This window comes from Peromyscus californicus, unplaced genomic scaffold, assembly GCF_007827085.1.
Source record: "Peromyscus californicus insignis strain IS unplaced genomic scaffold, ASM782708v3 Scaffold_22__1_contigs__length_63687245, whole genome shotgun sequence".
Lineage (NCBI taxonomy): Eukaryota > Metazoa > Chordata > Mammalia > Rodentia > Cricetidae > Peromyscus > Peromyscus californicus.
The window spans coordinates 4,791,095-4,811,496 of record NW_026294525.1 but is presented as its reverse complement, the minus strand read 5'-3'; the positions used below and the strand labels follow the sequence as shown (position 1 = coordinate 4,811,496).

At 46.6% G+C, this 20,402-nt stretch overlaps 1 protein-coding gene across 12 annotated transcripts in view; it reads right to left on the bottom strand.

The window, feature by feature from the left end:
* Pde10a (phosphodiesterase 10A) overlaps positions 1 to 20,402 on the bottom strand; it is a 437,658-nt gene that overhangs the window by 40,629 nt on the left and 376,627 nt on the right. For all 12 annotated transcript variants that reach the window (XM_052750814.1, XM_052750815.1, XM_052750817.1 and 9 more), the window contains 7 exons: positions 12,255 to 12,395; positions 10,564 to 10,719; positions 8,561 to 8,611; positions 7,946 to 8,004; positions 6,113 to 6,164; positions 3,306 to 3,448; positions 1,148 to 1,240 (listed from right to left, as the gene is read on the bottom strand). In XM_052750814.1, the coding sequence (XP_052606774.1) occupies positions 1,148 to 1,240; positions 3,306 to 3,448; positions 6,113 to 6,164; positions 7,946 to 8,004; positions 8,561 to 8,611; positions 10,564 to 10,719; positions 12,255 to 12,395 (695 nt within the window). The remainder of the gene's footprint in view (positions 1 to 1,147; positions 1,241 to 3,305; positions 3,449 to 6,112; positions 6,165 to 7,945; positions 8,005 to 8,560; positions 8,612 to 10,563; positions 10,720 to 12,254; positions 12,396 to 20,402) is intronic.

The window sequence follows — 20,402 nt, the reverse complement described above, 5'->3', positions numbered from 1 at the left end:
CACAATCCTTGCCCTTTCATCCTGATGCCAATCGGAAAGTCTCAGCCACTTGCCCTGGGGTACACTAGAAGATGCCTGCCAGAGCCGGGCCCTGGTTACTCTCCATGCGTCCTTTTCGGTGAAGCACCTGACATTCTCTGCCCTTTATGAGGAGGTCTCATACAATCTAGATATTAAGAGGATGGCATCACATGCTTGGCCAGTGTCCCCCTCAAGCTGATGGCTGCTTTTTTTATATTCCCAATAGTCTGACTCACCAATTTTACATAAAGATTTTTAAATGATGATAAATAATTTCGGTATTTAAGCAGTGTAAGTAAGGACAAGCAAGCTTGTTGGGGTGAAAAGTAATGCTATTAGTATTTTCAACTTGTTGGTAAAACATTACTAGAATACAGCTGAACTTCTATATGTGTCTTGGATATCTGACATCCATCATTAATTACAGGAAATACTTCCAGACAATTACACTGCTTTTAATGCAAGTCATGAGTCTGTATCAACTAAACAGTGTTGTCACGTATCCACCTTGTGACTTCTAACTTCAAAGGATTGAATAAAACATACACTTTGATTTCAAGTTGCCTAGAGTCTGAAATGAATAAAAAACATTCTCAAATGGCCCATCTTAACATCGCACTGTAACTACACCTCAGTTGTGTGGCTTACTCAGTTCCTGTTTTGTGTGCAGTGAAGTTTCCAGAGCTCTTAGGGAAATGATCTGCAGTCCTAAGAAACAACTCCAAGTAGGCATTCTCATACCCATTTAAAAGAGGATGAAACTGAGGCGCAGAGCCATGGAGCACTGGCCCCAGTTCTGTCTACAGTGGATAAATGGCAGGTCCTTAACTCGAAACCAGACATGACGATCTGAAGCCCAATTCCTTATCCCTGTGCAGCAGCTGTGAACACCCTGAGACAGAGCACAATATGATGACATCATGACACCACCACCAGAAGTGACTGCTCTGTCAGCTGACACTCTGTCGGGCCCCAGCAGGGAACGCTGACTTAGGAATGGCCTCAGATCATGTAAGTGTCTGGTTACTCGGACCACTGACAGCAGGCTGAGACAACAGACTCCTTCAAAGGGGCTTCAGCCTTGGAACCTCAAGGGAGAAATGACAAGGGCCAACCCCCCCCTCACCTGTTAAAACGTGGGTCTGCGTACGCATCCGGAATGTTCAGGACTTCTCCTGTTCTTGCTACTTGGCCAGCAATCCCCTTCTCAATCGAAAATCTGCAGAAACAACAAAAAAAGAGGGACGTGATAATTAGTGACGTCATAAAATAGTAATGAAGCACTTCATTAATGTCAAATGTTGAACTGAACCTTTAAGTACACATATTAATTTTACATTTATGTATCCTAAATAATCCTATAAAACATGTCAAAGCGAAGCAGAAAAACGCCCTAGAGTGATAGCTCAGAACCTTGTTTGAATACGTAATGCATAATAACTTGAGAATATAAAGGACTGCAAACTGAAATTGAACACTCTCCAGCTGGTCTCAAGCACTGGCCAACAATAATCTCCCCACACCTGCAAATCACCTCATCGATTACAGTGTGTGCGTTTTCTTAGTGGGTTACCCACACAGTGGGGTTCACTAACTTGCACACATACAACCCGGCCCCAGCTCCGTAGACCGTCCTGAACACAACACATGGAGTATCTGTCGTCTGTAACCCACATACCATGCAGAAACGGTACAAATTTGTCTCTAATTTGCTCATTTTAGAAACAATCAGGATCCAAACACGAGCTGGTTGTATCTATATGTTTGCAATAAAGCATCATGCTGATAACACTTCTCACATTTACTATATTATAATCATCCATGTGTCTATTTCAAAATTTGGTTAACTAAGAAATGCACCTACAACTCACACTAAGAGTTTTCAAAACCTCAAAGGGGTACTGACCCGACATGGAATTATAATATCCCCAAAGGACCAACACTACATGAGGTACACCTTCCCGGTCCCCTATGCTTTCAGGAGAACCAATTAGACACCACAAGTCATGCCAGAGTCTCTTCATGACATATACTTGTCTAACTCAGTCTGAGAGCCTTACGAAGGGGAACTTCCCTTCAGCTCTTGGTGGCTTCCCCCCCCCCCGCCCCCCGCAGTGAGCAGAAGCCCACAGTGCTGGAGGCCAGCATCAACCAGTCCCCACAAAGCCACAGCCTGGCTCCCTCCGCTCCTGCCTCCCGGGCTCGTACACAGGAGCCACTGTTGCCACAATCAGATCCGCACCCGCAGTGTGAGCAACCCCCAAACTCAAGGCAAGAGAAACCAGTTTAACTGGGTGACTGTCACCGGACTGGCAAGTCCGGAGCTAGAACCAAACCAAGAAATGAACAAAATGTGAGGCTCCACGCACTCTGACAGCGCCTTTCTTTACGTCAGCCTTAGGTGGCCACGTAACACAGGATCCATCACCCTAGAAACAGCTGGAAGTGCCAGGGGCAGAGCGGCGACCGCCTGTGGCTGGCCTCATTTTGTTCCGTGGTATTAGTTCCCTAACGTGATGACGCAGCCAAATGAAAAGCATTCATTGGTGAGGACACGGTGTTTCCCTAGAGGATTGTACAGGGATGTGTGGAAAGTTAAAGTGGACACAAAGCAAGAAGAAGAGGCGAATGTTGAAAGGGACTTGACTTGTGCACAATGCTCAACTACTCCTCCTGGTAGTGCTCCTTGCAGGCTTCCAGGCTGTGACGGAGGCTGAGCCACCAGCACTCCATCAACAAGTAAAGGCCATCTGTCCATTTAAACGACAGTAGTTGCCAGTTATGGTACCAAGAAGGCTTTCATTTCGAAATGCAGCAGGAGGGTAGCTGATTCCGCCAAACCGGCCAGGCCCAGGAGGTGTTCAAGCCATCAGTTTCCTCTCCTCTGGGCCATGGGTCCTCACAGGTTGGGAAGCAGCAGGGGCCAAGTTAGTTAAGTTCACCCTGCTCCTAGACCCAGGAGCCTGCCCTGCTGCCGGCTGCTGCCGCTGGAGCGACCTTTACCTACCTGGGAGCACTAGTAAGTTTTTCCAACATGATTTCCAAAAGGACCGCCTCCGGAAGACGGCATTTCCAGGAGTGACGCTAACGCTTCCTAGGCGCGGTTTCCCCGGCACTGCAATGCCATTCCCAGAAGCACTACCTTCAGGAGGCGGGTCCTGGTGGGAATGATATCACAGTATGACAAGTGCTGTCAGCACACCTGTGAGTCGGCACAGAGACGTGGGCGGCAGGAGACCTGCGCATCTGCGTCAGAGCCGGGACGGCGGCCACTCCGGCTGTACCTGATCTCCTTGGTCTTCTTGAAGACCGGCTTCCCCTCCTTCTCCTCCCCAATGTCAAACAGGTCCGAGTACAGCTCCTTATTCTTGTGGTCCACCTGGAAGAGCGCGCAGCGGTCGGCGTTCACTAGGTTTTTTGCATATATCTGAGACAAATGAGAAACCAGGGTAAACCGCTGGGAAACGGGAGCCGGGCACAGCGAACCTTAGCATGTTTAAGATTTACACATTTCGATTTCGGCTACTCTGGGCTGGGGAGGGAATCGGGACTGTGAGTAGACAGGTAGAGATGATGAAGGACAATGCAGGTTATGTGTAAGTTCGTCTGTGTGCTGATCCCCGCAGACAGGGCAGAAACAAACAGTTCATGGGTGCCCATGCTCATGCTGGTGTGGAAATACTAGAGCACAGTCCTTCAGCTGCTGGCCAAGCTCTCTGAGCTCTTTCCAGGAGCTTCTCGGGATGCTCCTGGTGTCTTGGGCTGTCTCGGTCAGCACTATGGCCAGCGCTGCCCACTCAGCCTGGTTGACATCTATGAACAGTGACAGGAAAGAATGTGAAATACTCCAGGCATGGAGGCCCATGCCTTTGATCCCAGCCTTCTGAAGGCAGAAGCAAACAGAGTTCTGATTTCTGGGGCAGCCAGGGCTACACAGTGAGACCCTGACTAAACAATGAATATGTAACGCAGGCACTGGCGGCGCCTGCACAAGGAGCCGGCATTCCGAGCTCAGGAGCACCAGAGTTTCTAGCCCCGCCTTGCCTCCCAGCTTTCTCTACCTGAGGCTCCAAAGGTGAGAAAGGACCTGTGGCGAGCAGGGTTCCAGAACACTGGCAGGCAGGGGTCTCAGCTGGAAAAGCATTGCACAGCACACACAGGCTGAGTCCAAAACAGACGCTGCTCTTGGGAGGGTTCCAAGACCGGCCAGTGTGTTTCCACTTGTTTGAATTATTGACACCTACAGCCCTCTCTCCACCTACAGAGCTAGCTCCCCGAACCACCAAGGCAGGTGTGCCACTGCGGTTATCCCAACTGAGAAGAAATACAGACCGGATTGCTCCTATCTCACTTACTTCCTCTGTTAGAATCTGTGTGTGTTTGTACGTGCAGAGGTATGTGGGCAACCACTGAGGCCAGAAGCACGTTGGATCCCCGTGGTTGTGGGCCACCAGGCATGGGTGCCGAGAACCACAGCAGGTGCTCCTAACTACTGAGCCACCTCACCAGCCCCTCGTTTTTATTTCTTAATTTTTGTTCTCATTTTTACATTTTGGTGATTGCAGTCATCTTCTAGCTTGTGCCCAAGTAGCCTTTTATAAACGTCTTCTCCCTCCTACCCGTCCTAATGTTTCCTATGACTTCTAATCCTCTTGCCTACGTACTTCCTCTCTCATTCATAGTCACCCCTCTCCTCCCTTTCCCAGCCCTTCACCCTCTCCTCCCTTTCCCAGCCCTTCACCCTCTCCTCCCTTTCCCAGCCCTTCACCCCCTCTCCTCCTTTTCCCAGCCCTTCCCCTCTCCTCCTTTCCCAGCCCTTCCCCTCTCCTCCCTTTCCCAGCCCTTCACCCCCTCTCCTCCTTTCCCAGCCCTTCACCCCCTCCTCCTTTCCCCAGCCCATTCTCTTTCTACTCTGTAACTGTGAATATCCTTCACTCTGAAACACCATCGACTACATTTCTGCCCACAGCCTCCCAACGCCTCTGCCTCCAAAGCACATGAGTCCTTCCTTCACTGTGTGTTGTCACCCAGTGCTCTGTCAAGGTAGGGTCACTTCCTGTCACTTCAGTCAGCCTCCCCCTAAACAGTCGTGGTTACATACACCCAAGTGAAGACAAGACACCAGGGAGACTCACGTAAAATAAACAGGAAACAGTGGGGAAGTAAGGCCTGGAGGAACAGCCATCCCAACTGATGGGTTGGGTGGGGAACGCATGAAGAAACACAAAAATGAGCAGACCGGCCACCACAACAGCTCCATAGGCCCCCAGCTCCCCAGTGTGCAGGCTGAGGACAATGTGTGTGTGTGTGGGGGGGGCTGAAACGCTAAGGAAATAGTTTAGGATCTGCCTCCCAAAATGATCAATGATCAGATGTAGGGCTCCAATAAGCAAGTGAATGAAGGGATGTGTGTGACTCAGGAGCTGGACAACATCGCTCACAAAGTGGGTAAAAGGTGAGCGATGTGGAGGAAAACTCGATGAGGAAGCAGCTTCTGGGAAAGAACCGAACACAGACATAAGAGTCCGCCACCAAAAAGAAAGAGTGGAAAGTGCTGTCAACAGAGGACCGACCGAGCAGGCACTGGGGGTGGGGGTGGGGGTGGGGGTGGGGTGGGGGGACACATCTAGAAAAACTCAGAGAAAAACACTGAGCACGACCAGTGCTGAAGAGGCTGAATTGAGAGTCAGGGGTGGAGGAAGGGCTAAGACAAGAACCTCAGGACACAGACCATGCAGCCACTGGAATCACCTGAGAACGTTTCTCAGAGCACCCACTTCCAGGAGAGGGACGCTGAGACTTAATTCAAGTAGGGGGCTCCCCAACGTGACTGTACAGAAAGCGCCTTGGAGACTAGGAAGTGAAGACAAGCGTTCCCCAAGTGCAGACCTTTAAACAAAGCTGTGCGAATCAGCTTTGTCCCCAAGATTTCAACAGAGGTGAAGAAAGGCGGAGGATCTTGTAGTGCTGCCGTAGCTCACCACAATTAACAGAGCGTGTTCGTCTAACACACACACAGTGTCACACCATGAGTGAAGACCAAGAACATAAGGGTTTAAAGAAAGTCACAGTCCAAACCGGAAACACCTACCATGATGTGTTCAAGTAGAGAGTCTATGGCAACTATGTTATCGAAATATGTCCTGGAAAAACAAACACACAAACACACATGAATCCGTGAGGAACCTACTTGATATCACGGTGCAAGTCAAACTCTGAACATACTTAATGGGTTCCACATTTAAATAAATGAATATACATGTCATTTGATTTGTGTCTGCTTACAGAAGCAATAAATATTATTTTTTAAAAACTCAATGAAGCCTGATCATTGCCTTAGTACAGACTAATCTCAGTGGAGTTATCCGGTAATGACATCATTGCTCAATTGAGAGGTGGGAGAGAGGCTGGAATGAAAACTAGGTAGGGCTGGATTCAGGTCACCATTCTCATGAATGGTCTCAAGTAAACACTCTTCAAGTTTATTATATCCACCAACACAATTATAATACACATGATCACTGAAAAAATAATGGAGAGGTTAGAAGTTAAAGGGTACTGAGAAATCAAAAGAATTGGCCTGAGAAGAAACCCCATAATGCAAGTGGTCAGGACCCAGTGACCTTTCATTACTTTATTTAATTAAAGTAAAACACACGTTCCATGGCAGGAGTGTGTTGTAGAGACCATGCGACATCTACTAGGATGTAACCTCCAAAGGTGAGTCAATGGCTGGCCATCACAGAGCATATCAAAAACTACTCACTGTGAGTTTTGCTGGCTCTGTGAGGATTTCAGCCACGCTCTGAAATAGACGTGGTGTGTGTGGTGTATGGTGATACCATGCTACAGTGATACAGGAAGCTCTCCTTAGCATGAGAGCCGCAAGACAGCGGACTTCACTGCACTGCGCGCTCATGCAGAGGAGAAGCTAGCATGGGATAAGTGTGCTTCCCAAGTGAGCAGAAGGCAGGAAGCAGGAAGTCATAAAGTGTCACGCGGGCATTTAGCTGACTCTGGAACACTTCCAATTACGCAAATGTGTTTACCACAGAGAAGCCCAGCGTCCCTTTCTGTGTGCTCTGAAGCTAACATCATCACGGTCCCCATCACGTCTGACAGGGCTTAACTGTTTGAAAATAGAGTTGACTGAGCAATCACTATAGAGTGACATGTCTCTAATTTCAGATTCCAGAGAGCAGCCGCAGAGTGAGCCGGCAGCTCCAGCCTGAGCATTCATCAGGGTTCCAGCTTGTTCTGGTAAGGAATTAGGAAGCACCAACAGGGACAGGAGAAGCCAGTGCCTGTCACAGTGCCCGCAGAAGCCAGGGACAAGTAGGTGCCTCCCCAATTTACTGAACTGGTAGGAGGACATGACCCAGGTGACCGTATCCTGAGCTTCAAGGCTTTGTTATTAATGAGGTGGGTTGTGTTGACAGAGGGTCCCCCCTGTAGCAGGCAAAGCCAACACAAACCTGGAATTTCATAGATATCTGTAACAGTTTCATTACCAACCCGGGGAGGAGATCTAGGTCAAGCTTCAGAGAAACGGGGTGTTTTTTTCAAAATCACAACTGAGACACTGCACATAGAAATGCAATGGCATTATTAATAGCATTGTGTAAAGTGACATTGTTAGAAAATGTCAGAGCACACATCTTGGAAAAGCTAAAGAGATCGGTGGCAGCATCTTCTACTTACAAAAACAAATGTCAGGTTAAGAGCCTCACACATACATCTGTCATTTCTAACATACAAGCTGACCATGGACAAAAGACTCCATTCTGTAACCCACAAAGTGACGAATGTCTCTTCCCAGAATGTCTGCATGCCCATGCAGCGGATGGAGACGTGCCACTGTAGAGAGCTGCACCTTTCACCACTATCCCCGAGGCCAGGAGAAGCAGCCCAGGTGAACACTTACTTTGAAACGTCCAGCAGGAAGTCGTTCAGTTCCGTCTGTTTGGCGAGACCTCTGCACACCTGCCACACGTACAAGAGTGATTAGTCACCCGGGAGCTCTGCCGGCTTAGGAACAAAACCCAGAGTGCTGTGAACACAGTCGCTGTCAGCCCTACTTCTTGAAAAGTGCCCCATGCTAAACACGGTTCCCTGTGTCTACGATCTCACGTGGTCGCTGTGCAGCTCCGCCACCTGAGACAGACACTCCCTAGCTGAGGCAGAGAGCTGAGAGAGGTTCACAGACACACTCTCCACCCTGAAGGAGTTACACACCTACGTCCACTTCCAGATCTGTCACCTGGCATGTACCCAACACACTTGGTGGCCCGAGGAGACCCTGCTACTCATGCCATCAACCTGCAATTACACTTTTCTTCTCACCATGCAAAAAAACCGACGCGTGTGTACTTGCACCAAGAGATTTGAGACGGTTTACAAATGAATTATAAGGGACTGCGTAGATGAATTGTTCAGATATAAAACATTACATCCCAAACCAAGACCTGAGCTCACGTGCTGGCCTCGACTCTGGCCCCCACTACTGCTGCATTGTCCCGGCGAGAGCGCCCAGACTTACCTGCACCTGGTGTATTGCTACGGAAGCCCAAGCAAGATTGGCCGTGGCAACCTACAAAACACACATTTGCGTATGTCAGACAAACTTGATCTCAGGGCGTCAGGTTCGCACAGCAAGCCATTTTACCTGTGGGGCCGTCTCACTGGTCTAAGTTATTTTGTTTTAACATGAAGTAGCATTTTTCAGGTTGACAAAAATGTGATTGAAATGCCGCTAATTGCCTCTTTAAGCTGGTGTGGGATCCCTAAGAGGGAAAGATACCATTGTGTATACTCTGTGCATTCAAAGACTGAAGCTTATATTCCAATCATGTTTTTTACTTTTTATTCCCATGTGTGTCGTGTGTGTGCAGATGTACACACATGCGTGAAGACCAGAGAAAAATCCCAGAAACGTCTACCTCCTTTGAGGCAAGATCTCACTGCCCTAGAGTGCAGCAATTAGGCTGTACTAGCAGGACGGAGTCCCAGGGACCCTCCTGCCTCTGCTCTCCAGGACTGACCACGGACACACACATTGCCACACCTGGCTTTTTAAAGGGGTGCCGGGGAACCCACTCAGATCCTCACACTGTCCACAGAGCCCCCCCAACACACCTCAGCCCATAGTCTAGTTCTGTTATTGTTTTCCACTTGGCAAGTCCTTCCTGGGCACTAGGTGCTAGCTCTCGGGGCTGGAGACAAAGGAGGAAGTAAGATCAGGCTGGACGGGACGCAAGTGTCCTGTGTAGTTGGAAGAACAGTGGTGGGTTCCATGGGACCACACAGGACAGAAGGAGGGACCACACAGCAGGACAGAAGGAGGGACACAGGTTCAGGACACACCTGGGGCAGGTGGCATGAGGTGACAGGGCCTGCACTCCATGCCACCGGAAGGCAAGGCTTCTTCATGGGGTGCGGGGAGACGAGGTATGGAAGGAGTGGGGGACAGCCCAGGAAACAAGGGGGAGGTCATTCAGGAAGCGGGCGGAACCAGACCACAGCAGTCCATCCACCATGGGAGAGGCCCACAGTGGTGATACCGTGTGTTCAGTGTGAATGAGTTGCTGTGGGATGGTCTGTATGGCAAATGTGTTGCTCTGATTGGTTAGTAAATAAAACACTGATTGGCCAGTAGCCAGGCAGGAAGTATCGGCGGGACAAAGAGAAGAGAACTGGGGGAAGTGGAAGGCTGAGGCAGAGAGACCTGCCAGCCACCACCATGACAAGCAGCATGTGAAGATGCTGGTAAGCCACGAGCCACGTGGCAAGGTATAGATTATAGAAATGGGTTAATTTAAGATACAAGAACAGTTAATGAGAAGCCTGAGCCATTAGGCCAAACAGTTTAAATAATATAAGCGTCTGTGTGTTTATTTTATAAGTGGGCTGTCGGACTGCCGGGGCTTGGCGGGAGCTGGAGAGTCAACTCCAACTAGAGCGTGGAGCGTGCACACAGCTGGGGAAGAGGCGCTTTTAGAAAGACACAAGACAACCAGGATGCCATCCTGCACTTGGCTTCATATGCACCAAAGCACATTTTTTTGTTAATGTATTTTTATATAGGAAAAAAAAAAGTGTATTTCTAATTTAGCCAGTCTCCTCTAATAACAGCTACTCAAGAAAACAGGTTTTTAAGAACACACTACTCTTCACAGCCAAATATGGTCAGGCAAATAGTGACTTCACTATTCATTCATGTATTCTCTTAACGCTGGTGGGTGCCAACAAGGGCAGGATGCCAAAAGGCATGGGTTTTTTTGTAACATTTTTAAAAATGCATTTTTAAAAGACATTTTTTTAAATACTTATTTTAACTCATATGTACGGGGGTTTTGTCCACGTATCACATGTGTGCCTGCCAGAAGAGGGTGGGTGTCAGAGCCCCTGGCACCGGAGTTACAGATGGCTGTGAGCTATCGTGTGGGTGGTGGGAATTGAACTTGGGTCCTCTGCAAGAACAACAAGTGCTCTTAAGCCCTGGGCCATCTCTCCAGCCCCCAGCGAGCAGCGTTTGAGCCTCACCTCCTGATGACTGAGACAGAAGGCTTCTTTGCCCCAGTGCCTGTACAGCTCAAGAATGCCAATCAAGTCTCCAATGGCAGTGACGATGGGCAAGCAGAGAACAGACTGGATTCGAGTTCCTGATTCCAGGCCAGTGCCTCTCGGAAATCGCTCATCCTGAAAAAAATCAAACAAGGGAAGACTCGAACTTCGGCATCTTAGCTTTGTGCGTACACACCTTACGAGTGAACAACGGATGTCGGTTCCGCGTGATAGTAAGAAAGGTTACCTGCCAGTCTGGCACCCGTTCCCTCGCCTTCTCTGCCAGAACCACCCCAGGCTTCGCAGGTGTACGCAGCACAGGCGGCAAACACCGTGAAGAGAGGTGTACACAAACCCGCCTTCTCTTCTGTTTTTAAGGTCATGCTAACTACTGCAGCTGAGTTGAACTTCAGGAGCCCAAATTACGCATTCAAGCCATCCTTACCAATTATCATTACAATGAAAATGGACTCGACTTTAATCATTTTCTGTCTTAGCTAAAATTTCTGCAAGCCAGGACAATGAAATGGGAAGGATTACTATCAAGCTGGCAATCCTATGCACTCAGTTTCTACCATCTGCCGGAAGCTAACAGGACACAGGAAACCCTCCCTGAATCAAGAGCAACACGAAAATGTTCATGTGGCTTTTAGCCTTGGAAAGCCTGCATTCGGGACGGAACATTTCCAAATGGGAATCCACAGAGCACCTACTCTTTGCTTCTTTTCCCCACCCCACTTTAGACCCTCTCTTTCTTTTCAATTCAATAAAGCAACAGTTAATGTGTTCTAGATTAAATCATGGGCAGAAATAAAAAATTGGAAGCCAGGTTCCACGTCTGCAGTTCAGCAGTTTCACAGAACAAACTCCCCCCGCCTGTGTTACTGCTTGTATCTGTCACCTGTGGAGCCCACGCCCCCTGCGGTGACAGTCATCAGACATCGTGCCTGCACACACTTGAGAGACTGCACCAAGGATCTGTCTGTCATCTCTCTTGGCTGCCGCATCTTCGCTGGCACCCTCTGGCACCGAGGAGGCTCAGGTTGGGCTCAGGCCTGCTCACGTGATTGCTGTTCTGGCTAATGGGAAGGCAGGGAATGAGGTGTCAGCCGTGGTTTTAAGGCTCTCATTCCTCCTCTGACCAGTCATCCTCAGACTCCGCCATGCTGGCCTCACAGGTGGGGAGTGAGAGACGCCGCCGGCAAAGCCGAGGTTGGTGGCTGGAGAGCAGCCACAGCTAACTCATGGCCAGCTGACTTCTGGCTTATTACCCAGAAGCCTACAGGCCCACCTCAACAGAATGGCCATCCTTAGACTCCTGAGAACCGGCCTCTGGCCACTGCAGGACACCCTTCAGATGGGGCAATCAGTCCCGCAGCAGTGTTAATGGGAATTACCAAGCAGGCACTGTCCATTTCGCGTGGGTATAGACTTCTTTTTCTGTTTACCCGTGGTGGCATGTGTTGAAATAAGGGCTCTGTCTGACAGGGAGCACAACAGGTGTAATTTTCTAAATATAATAAGTTCAACTACAAGCAAATTCATTATTGATCTGTATCTTCTTTTAATGCTTTTATAGTTAATTTTAAGACAAATTAAATGATAAGATCAAAATTACATATCATCTTTCTTAATTAAATCATCAGACCATGAGGGTCAAAGCGCCCTACCCCAAGGATGTCCTCCACAAGCAGCGTTTTCCTAGACTTGGCCACATAAGCAGAGATGGTGGTGCCCTGGGTGATGGGTCCTGCAGGGATAAGCCGGGGTTGACCTTCCTTTATTCCGGGAGGTGTGAACACACACAGACTCTAGGAAGAAGAAAAGTCAACATTTTAGATGATCTCCTCTGCCTTTGTCCAATATCCACAAGACTCAAGAGCAATGGTAGAACATTACCTAATTAGGCCCAGTAAGTCTGGGAGCCAATCACAGGAAAAAACACGGGATGATGCAAGACTTCACGGGGAGCAGACAGGGAGCCTAAAGTAAAGTCTCCTGTTCCTGCTTCACACAGAATGCACGTTTTAAATCAGAATTCACAAACATACAGGCACAGAAACTCTCAAGCTAGCCTCCTCTTTGGAATGAGACATGGTAGGAAAAACAGATGGCATCTTGCAACTGGACCCTAGACTCTGTCATGCCAACCAACCAATGCCAAGCCCAGGGCTGAGTGCAATGTCTCAGACCACTGCTTTAAGACCCTGGCACTCAAACTGCTTGAGCTGGAACTGCACATTTTGGGGTACCATGAATTGAGAAGGCGCCTTCCACACTGCAAAGCCATGGCTAGTCTTAGTGATTGCCTCTCATTGAGTGACTCTGGGCAAAGATTTCTGATTTTTTTTTTAATCCACTCCCAAAAATATTAGGATCAATCATTTTGACAAAATCTAGCCATATTTTAAATTACTTTCCACTTAATAAAATGTTGAAATTATTTTCTAATTAGCAAAGTTGTATCATGATTATCCACCCATTCTGAACTATTCAGGAGGTTCTGGGAAATTCTATTTATGCCTTACTTTCACCTTATAGATAAAGCAGCCCATGCCAGCTGACCCATGTAACCTACTGAGTTGTGGTCAGCCCCGCACTCACGGAGGCAGCACTAACCCGAGACCGAGATCCATTTTTAACTTGGCCGCTGATGCCTGCTTTCCATGCTCTCCACTTTCCACTATCAGAGAACCCTCCTGGAGAGGGAATCCTTCAAGCTTAAGCTTCTTGGTTAAGCCAAAAGGGAAGGAGGGAAGAAAAGAAGAGAGGGGGGAGGGAGGGAGGGAGGGAGGGAGGGAGGGAAGAGAGGGGAGGGAGGGGAGGGGAGAGATGGAGAGGGAGGGCCAGAGCTGAGCTTCCTCAACTCCGGCAGCTTTAGAATAAAGCCCGAAGCTTCATTCAAATCTGGTGTTCCCAAGCCCAGAGAAACAGGCCCGAGCTCCAGAGGTATCTGTTACTGAATGAAGTGCATGTGGAAGAGAAATTCCATAGTTCTGTTGAAAGGGTGAATCCCACATGCCTAAGTACAAGAGCACACTTAGAGATGAAAACAGATTAGATGATAAATGACGGCGCACCCTATTTATTTATTTTTTTTAAAGGGCTAGAAATCAGTGCTACTGACTTTAAAAACTGCTAGCATGTGTTAATTATATGCAGCCCTGGATCTTCCCAGGGCTGGTATTCACCCCACTTTAACCAGCTCTGAGTCCCTGTTCACCACAAAGAAGCTTCTCTGGCCAAAGAAGAAGGGAACCCTGACTGTGGGCCTAAAGGTCAACCTGTAGAAGGCTGTTGGCTGGGTACCTCAAGTCCAGGGAGCAAAGCGGCGGCGGCGGCAGCTTCCTCACCATGGCCAGAGACCCCGCCTGGGGAGGGTCAGTCAGCAGGGAGGAAGCTTCCAGCTCAGGGCCTGCTTGATTCATCTGTCACCGCATGTACTGCTGGTGGGGAACCAGTAACAGTGGCAACCAACTGTCTTGTTTGGGGAGACTTAGGGTCCTCCCTGGCCAAGAATCCCCAGGGATGTAGCTCACCCCTGAGGTGGCACTGTGTTTAAACTTAGGATAATTCTACTGTATGCTGGGACACATGGCCTTGTGGGAGGGAGGCCACCATCGGCTCTGGAGGTCATTGATGTGCCAGTTGTCACGCTCTCTTCAGACAGAAGAGCAGAGAATGATGGAGGAAGAGATGATTCCAAGAGAAAAACAATTAAGAACACAGTATATTTAGCAGGAAGATAAAACAGAATAGACAGCAGCTAGGTCAGGAGCCAGGTTCCAAGCACCTGTCCTTTCCGCATCCACGACAGCAGCAGGGGAGGAACTTGGGTGTAACTTCATGATGAGACAAAGAAAGGGCTGTGGACCACAGAAAGGATGGTCTAGAGCAAGCTCTGGAAGGAAGCTTTGCATTTTCTACTTTGTTTCAGGCTGTAGTCGTTAGCTCAGGAGATATACAATGTACGGTTTTTGAGAGGCTTGGCAATTAGCTACCGAACCACACACTTAATTATGCCTTGGAGGCAAAGTCCTGAACTCACAGACCTCACATGTTCCCACACTCCCAGGCAATCCCATGCAGAGAGTGGGCGAACAGTATAAAAGATTCAGGTAAGCTGTGTCCACAGAAAACCATCCCTAGATGAGGCTTGCTGCAAAGAGAAGGGTACAGAATGCTTGTTTATCTGCTAGAATTTGAAAATTCCTTGGGGGTAATTATGAAAGACTAATCCTTTACAGTGGGGGTTATGCTGGCTTTGCTAACAAGTTTGTGATTTCATAAACTCACAAGACAGAAATGTTCCTAATAAAAACCACTGTTAAAATCATGATAATATTGCAATATGTGAAAGCCCAGGGCTCAGGACAGAAGCCTAGAAGCCGTCCCTATGGCTGACTTCTCTCCTCTGTATGAGGGGCCCCTGTTCTTTCTTCTCTTCTTTTTTTTTTTGTTTTTTTTTTGTTTGTTTGTTTGTTTTGTTTTTCAAGACAGGGTTTCTCTGTGTAGCTTTGCGCCTTTCCTGGAACTCACTCTGTAGCCCAGGCTGGCCTCAAACTCACAGAGATTCACCTGCCTCTGCCTCCCGAGTGCTGGGATTAAAGGTGTGTGCCACCACCTTCTTCTTAATTTGTCTTTCATTTCTTTATTTATCCTGCGTGTGACTGTTGAGGCATGTACCATAGTTGCATATGGAGGACACTGGACAACTCACGGGAGAGAGTTTTCCCTTCCACCTGTATGTGGGTCTTGGACATTGAACTCAGGACTTGAGGCTTGCTGCAAAGGTTCTTACCCTCTGAGCCACCTCACCGGCTCTCCATCCTTCTTTTTAACTCAACACATACCACCTACTCAAAAGTTTCTGATTACGGGTCAATCATGGATGGAATAACCTGTTTTGGGACAGTACAATCTTCATGATTTTTAAAAAGTGAATGAAAGAATAGGGAGATGCTACTACAAACAAAAAAAAAATGTCAATAAAGAACTTCCACAGGCTGGGCAGTGGTAGGAAATGCCTTTAATCCCAGCTCTCAGGGAGGCAGAGGCAGGCAGATCTCTGTGAGACCAGCCTGGTCTACTACACAATGAGTTCCAGGACAGCCAGGAACACAGAGAAATCCTCTCTTGGGGGGGTAGTGGGGGATAAAGATAGTAAAATACTATGTTCAGCTTTTTCATAGATGAATACCATCAGACAATATTTCACATACTATTAATACTCCTTACATATATTAATATCGAATTTTCTGTAATATCTAGTGTTGAACTCTCCAAAATTAATCCCTACACTAAATTAATCCCTACACTAATTTTGTACAAACAACTTTTATTAGCACAAGAATGCTTCAGAGGTTAGAAGTCTAAACACAAGGAAAGGCCCAACTCTAAGCCTCCACCTCCTCCTCCATGTTTTCCAGGGAGACTGGACTCACTGCCACCAGCATGGAGATATGCCTGGGAGTAAGAGGGGTGAGCAGAGAGCTAGCTCCTCAGTGAGAACACCACCCTGAACCTGCCAAAATTTGTGAGATAAAAGCAGATATAGATATAAATATAGATAAGTAATCTAAGTTGGACAAGATTGGTACCAATAAGCTGGGTTCAATGAAGGGAGAAAAACATGAAAATTATAAATATATATCAAATTTGGAGAAATAAATTTAGTGGAAATGTACAAGGGAGTAGACAAATATAGTTAATGTAATAATTATAAACTAATGCAATTTAGAAAAGCATAAGACCATTTAAATGAGGTAGGGAAATCTGCCCTGTTGATATCAACCACCCAGATTCTGTTTCAGTGGCAAACGCACACTCCAGACATTTTCTGGAACACATAATTCAAAGATCACTTCATTCATAAAATTTCATCTTAATGTTGACATTTTTGGTTTTACTCTCAAACAGCTCAACTTTAAAGATAATTTTTAATTAAATAGGAGGGGGTGAAAATTTAAAAAAAACACCAAGGGACAAAAACCCAGGTCTTTGTGCTATTGTCCACTAGATGGCAGTGCTAGGAAGCAAATTCAGACAGAGGTGGTCTACTGGAAATAAGGTGCCAGGTTCCTGGGAATTTCGAACAGGGAAGGCAAGGCACTTTTTAATGCTGGTTAGAATTTTTTCTACAGTTGAATGAAAAACATCCCAATGAGAGTAAACTATCAGTGCTAAATATAAAAACTCCAACACTTTCAGGTTGCAGCTTTATGTACTAACATAAACACTGGGCTTCCCTGCTTTTCCATTCCGCTCCGATTTGTACCCAACAAACAACATTCTATGAGTTGAATCCTTCACCGTTTTAGAATAAAATTTAACAATGAGTAAATAAATAAATAAATAACTCAAGGCAAAGTCTATCTCTTTACCAGAGGCTACCCCCCTGGGTGGAAGCGCCTGGGCTGCTCTTTGTACCAAGGTCACAGCTTAGGAACCTGAGTCAGGGCTCTAAGTACGTGTTCTCTCAAGAGGGGAATGATCTTCGCAGGCTTCACAAGGCAACACATTCCTCTGGGACTTAGCAAATGCTGCTGCTCCTCACGTTGCTTCTGGGGTCAACAACTGGAAATGCTACCGTCTCTCTGTTAAGGGACTGCTCCGCTTATAAACTGCAATGTATAAAACACCAAGGGCGTAAACTCGAATGCAGCCTCACCATAGCTGCAGACTCTGCCTTCTGAAGAAGAAGTCTTTTCCCAAGCCGGTCATTTCCTCCTTGAGTGACGCTCTGCTGGGCTGTGGCACCAGGTCTCTGTTCTTTGCCGAAGAATAAAACGGTTCTGTTTTGCTTTTTATACTCAGCAAGTGTAGGTTGTTTCTCGTCATAACAGCTGGTTCTACTGCCCTGGTAGCTTTACGGTGTTGAGGCTGTACATAATGATCCCACAGCCATTCGGAATGTTTTATCTTAGTTTTTGTTGGCTCCTATCTTCTGCTTAACTTTGTTTTCTTTGTCTCTCTGGCAAGTACACGGACTTTAAATTTGGTTAGCAGGACCGAATTCCACTCACAAATTACACTTCTCCTTAGCGTTGATTTTAGAAATCCAGTCATCTCTACTGGCCCAATTATGAAAATGTAAAGCGAAGCTAGCTTCCCAAGTTCAGAGTTCCGTGATTAGACCCACCTTATTTAACCCTCAGCGTCTGCGATCAACTAACATCTCAGCTGCCTGCTTCAGTTACTTTGTTACGATTCTGCAACTGAAAGGTCATTTTTGTTTTGAAGTTTGTGTTGTCCTGAGTGGTGAGGCATACCTCTAACCCCAGCACATAGGGGGCTGAGGCAGGAGCAACACAAGCTAGGTCAGATCCCATTATACCTCGAGTTCCAGACTAGCCTGAAGCTACAGAGCAAGTCCATGGGGGCCAGAGAAAAGGAAGACACTTTAATGGTGAGTTTAGGAAGCCTACTTCACTTCTTCAGATTCAGGTGATTGCTCAAGTGGAGTTTAGCTTTGCGCAGGGTGAAAGATAAGAATGTCTTTTATTCTTCTACATGCAGCTATCTGGTTTGACCAGTGCAGTTTGTAGAAGATGCGGCTTTTCTCCAGTGTGGTTAGTGTTTCTCTTTAACAACGATCAGGTGGCCGTTGGGAGGCTGTGGGTCTGCATATGGGTTCTCAATTCTATTCCATTAATCCATAACTCTGTTTTTATGCCACTAGAAAGTTGTTTCCATTATTATAGGTCTGTAGTAAAACTTGAAATCTGGGATGGTAATAATTCCAGCAGTTCTTCTATTATTCAGGATTATTTAGGCTAACAGGGTTTTTTTTGTGTCTCAACAGGAATCTGAAAATTATGCTTTCAAGTTCTGTGAAGAGTTGTGCTGGAATTTCGATGGGGGTTGCATCGAATCTGTAGATTACTTTAGGTAGACTGGCCATTTTCACTATATTAATCCTACTGACCCTTAAGCATGGGAGATCTTTCCATCTTCTGAGGTCTTCTTCAATTTCTTCAAGGTCTTAAAATTTTTAATCATACAAATCTTGCACTTTCTTGGTTAGTTATTTTTTTTGAGGTTATTGTGAGAGGTATTGATTCCTTGATTTCTTTCTCAGTCTGTTTGTCATTTGCATAGAAAAAGGCCACAGTTAACTTTTTAACTTGCTACTTTGCTTAGAGTGTTACAGGCTGTAGGAATTTCCTGATGGAGTCTTTAATGTCTTTATGTATAGAATCATATCATCTGAAAATAAAGATATCTGACTTTTTCCTCTCCTATTTGTATTTTATCTCCTTCATTTGTCTTCTTTTTCTAGCTAAGACTTCAAGTACTATACTGAACAGGAAAGGAGAGAACGGACATCCTTTTGCTCCTGAGTTAAGTGGGAATACTTTTTTGAGTTTTTCTCCGTTCAGCATGATTATGGCTGTGGGCTTGTTATATACTGCCTATTGAGATATGTCCCTCATATCCCTAGATTCTCCAAAACTTTTATCATGAAAAGATGTTGGGTCTTGTCAAAGGCCTTTTTTGCATCTAATAATAAGATCTTGTGATTTCTGTCCTTGAGCCTCTTTATGTAGAAGGATATATCTATATCTATATCTATATAGATATATATAGATATAGATATATATTCAAATAAAAAAGTCAGTGCCGGGAATAATTTAGCTCTTTTGGAATGGTCGGCTGGTGAGTTCCTAGACCCCCAAATATTATAGGCTATTGCCAATGCTTTGGTTATCCTCCAGAACTTGATTGTACGTCCCTGTTGCTGAAAACACCACATTCTTGAGTCACAGTACATGAAGAAATCTTGCTGGTACTAACCTAGGAACCTCATCCCTACTGGCTACCTTTCATAGTGCTGGAGGATGCTCTGCATTCTGCCAGCAGAGAAAAAGAATCCACTTTCTTTCCTAAGGGTGAACCCTGGGAACTAGATCACCAACAGCCCTGCCGATACAAGCTCACTGGTGCAGCAGCGGCGTGCAAGGGAGTAACCAACCACTTTCTGATCAGACTCAACTCACACCCCACAAGAAGGAACTCATGCCTGGTACTGCTACCTGGCCAAAACACCAAGACTGGCCAGGCCATAGGCCCTAGAGGGAAACCTAATACTATTATTCTACCGAATAAACAGAGCAATACAGTCCCCCTAGTGTTTATTCTTAAACCTCCAGATTAGTGTATGTATTAACCCTCATCGAGTAAGTTTCTTTTTATAGTAGACAGCGATTAGTACAGAGGCCTACAGTTTGTTGATATGCTGAGAATAAGAGACTGTGGAACTCTCCACAACTCTAAATGAAACAGCTATGTCATATCCCTTACCCTGCCCCAAGACTTAGGGATCATTATGGAAGCAGGGGTGAGGGAAGCAGGAAGATTGTAAGAGCTGGAGGTAGTGGACATCTATGACAAAACAGTGTTTGCTGGATGTGACACAGTATCTTGTACACACAGCTCGCAGCAACCATTACTGTGTGCACAAGACCTGCAGGAGATCGGGTCAACAAAAATCAAAGCAGGCATGGGGGAGGGGCTCGTGAAGCCCCATCCGCAAGCTGAGGCTCCACTATCAGCCGAAGGCTGTTGGGGGACAGAGCATTGGCCCGTGCTCCAGCAGACTGTCATTATATATACACTAAGCTGACCCAGGAGGTTTAAGTAAAGAGCCCACAAAAGTGGGAAGGAACAGTGTGGAGAAGAGCAGAGGAGAAACTAGAGGGCAAGAAAAGGGGATGGACTGCATATAATGCAATCAAAATGCATTACATGCACGTATGAAATTCTCAAACAAAGAATAATTTTTTTTAAAATAATAAAAACAACAAAACACTTTCCTT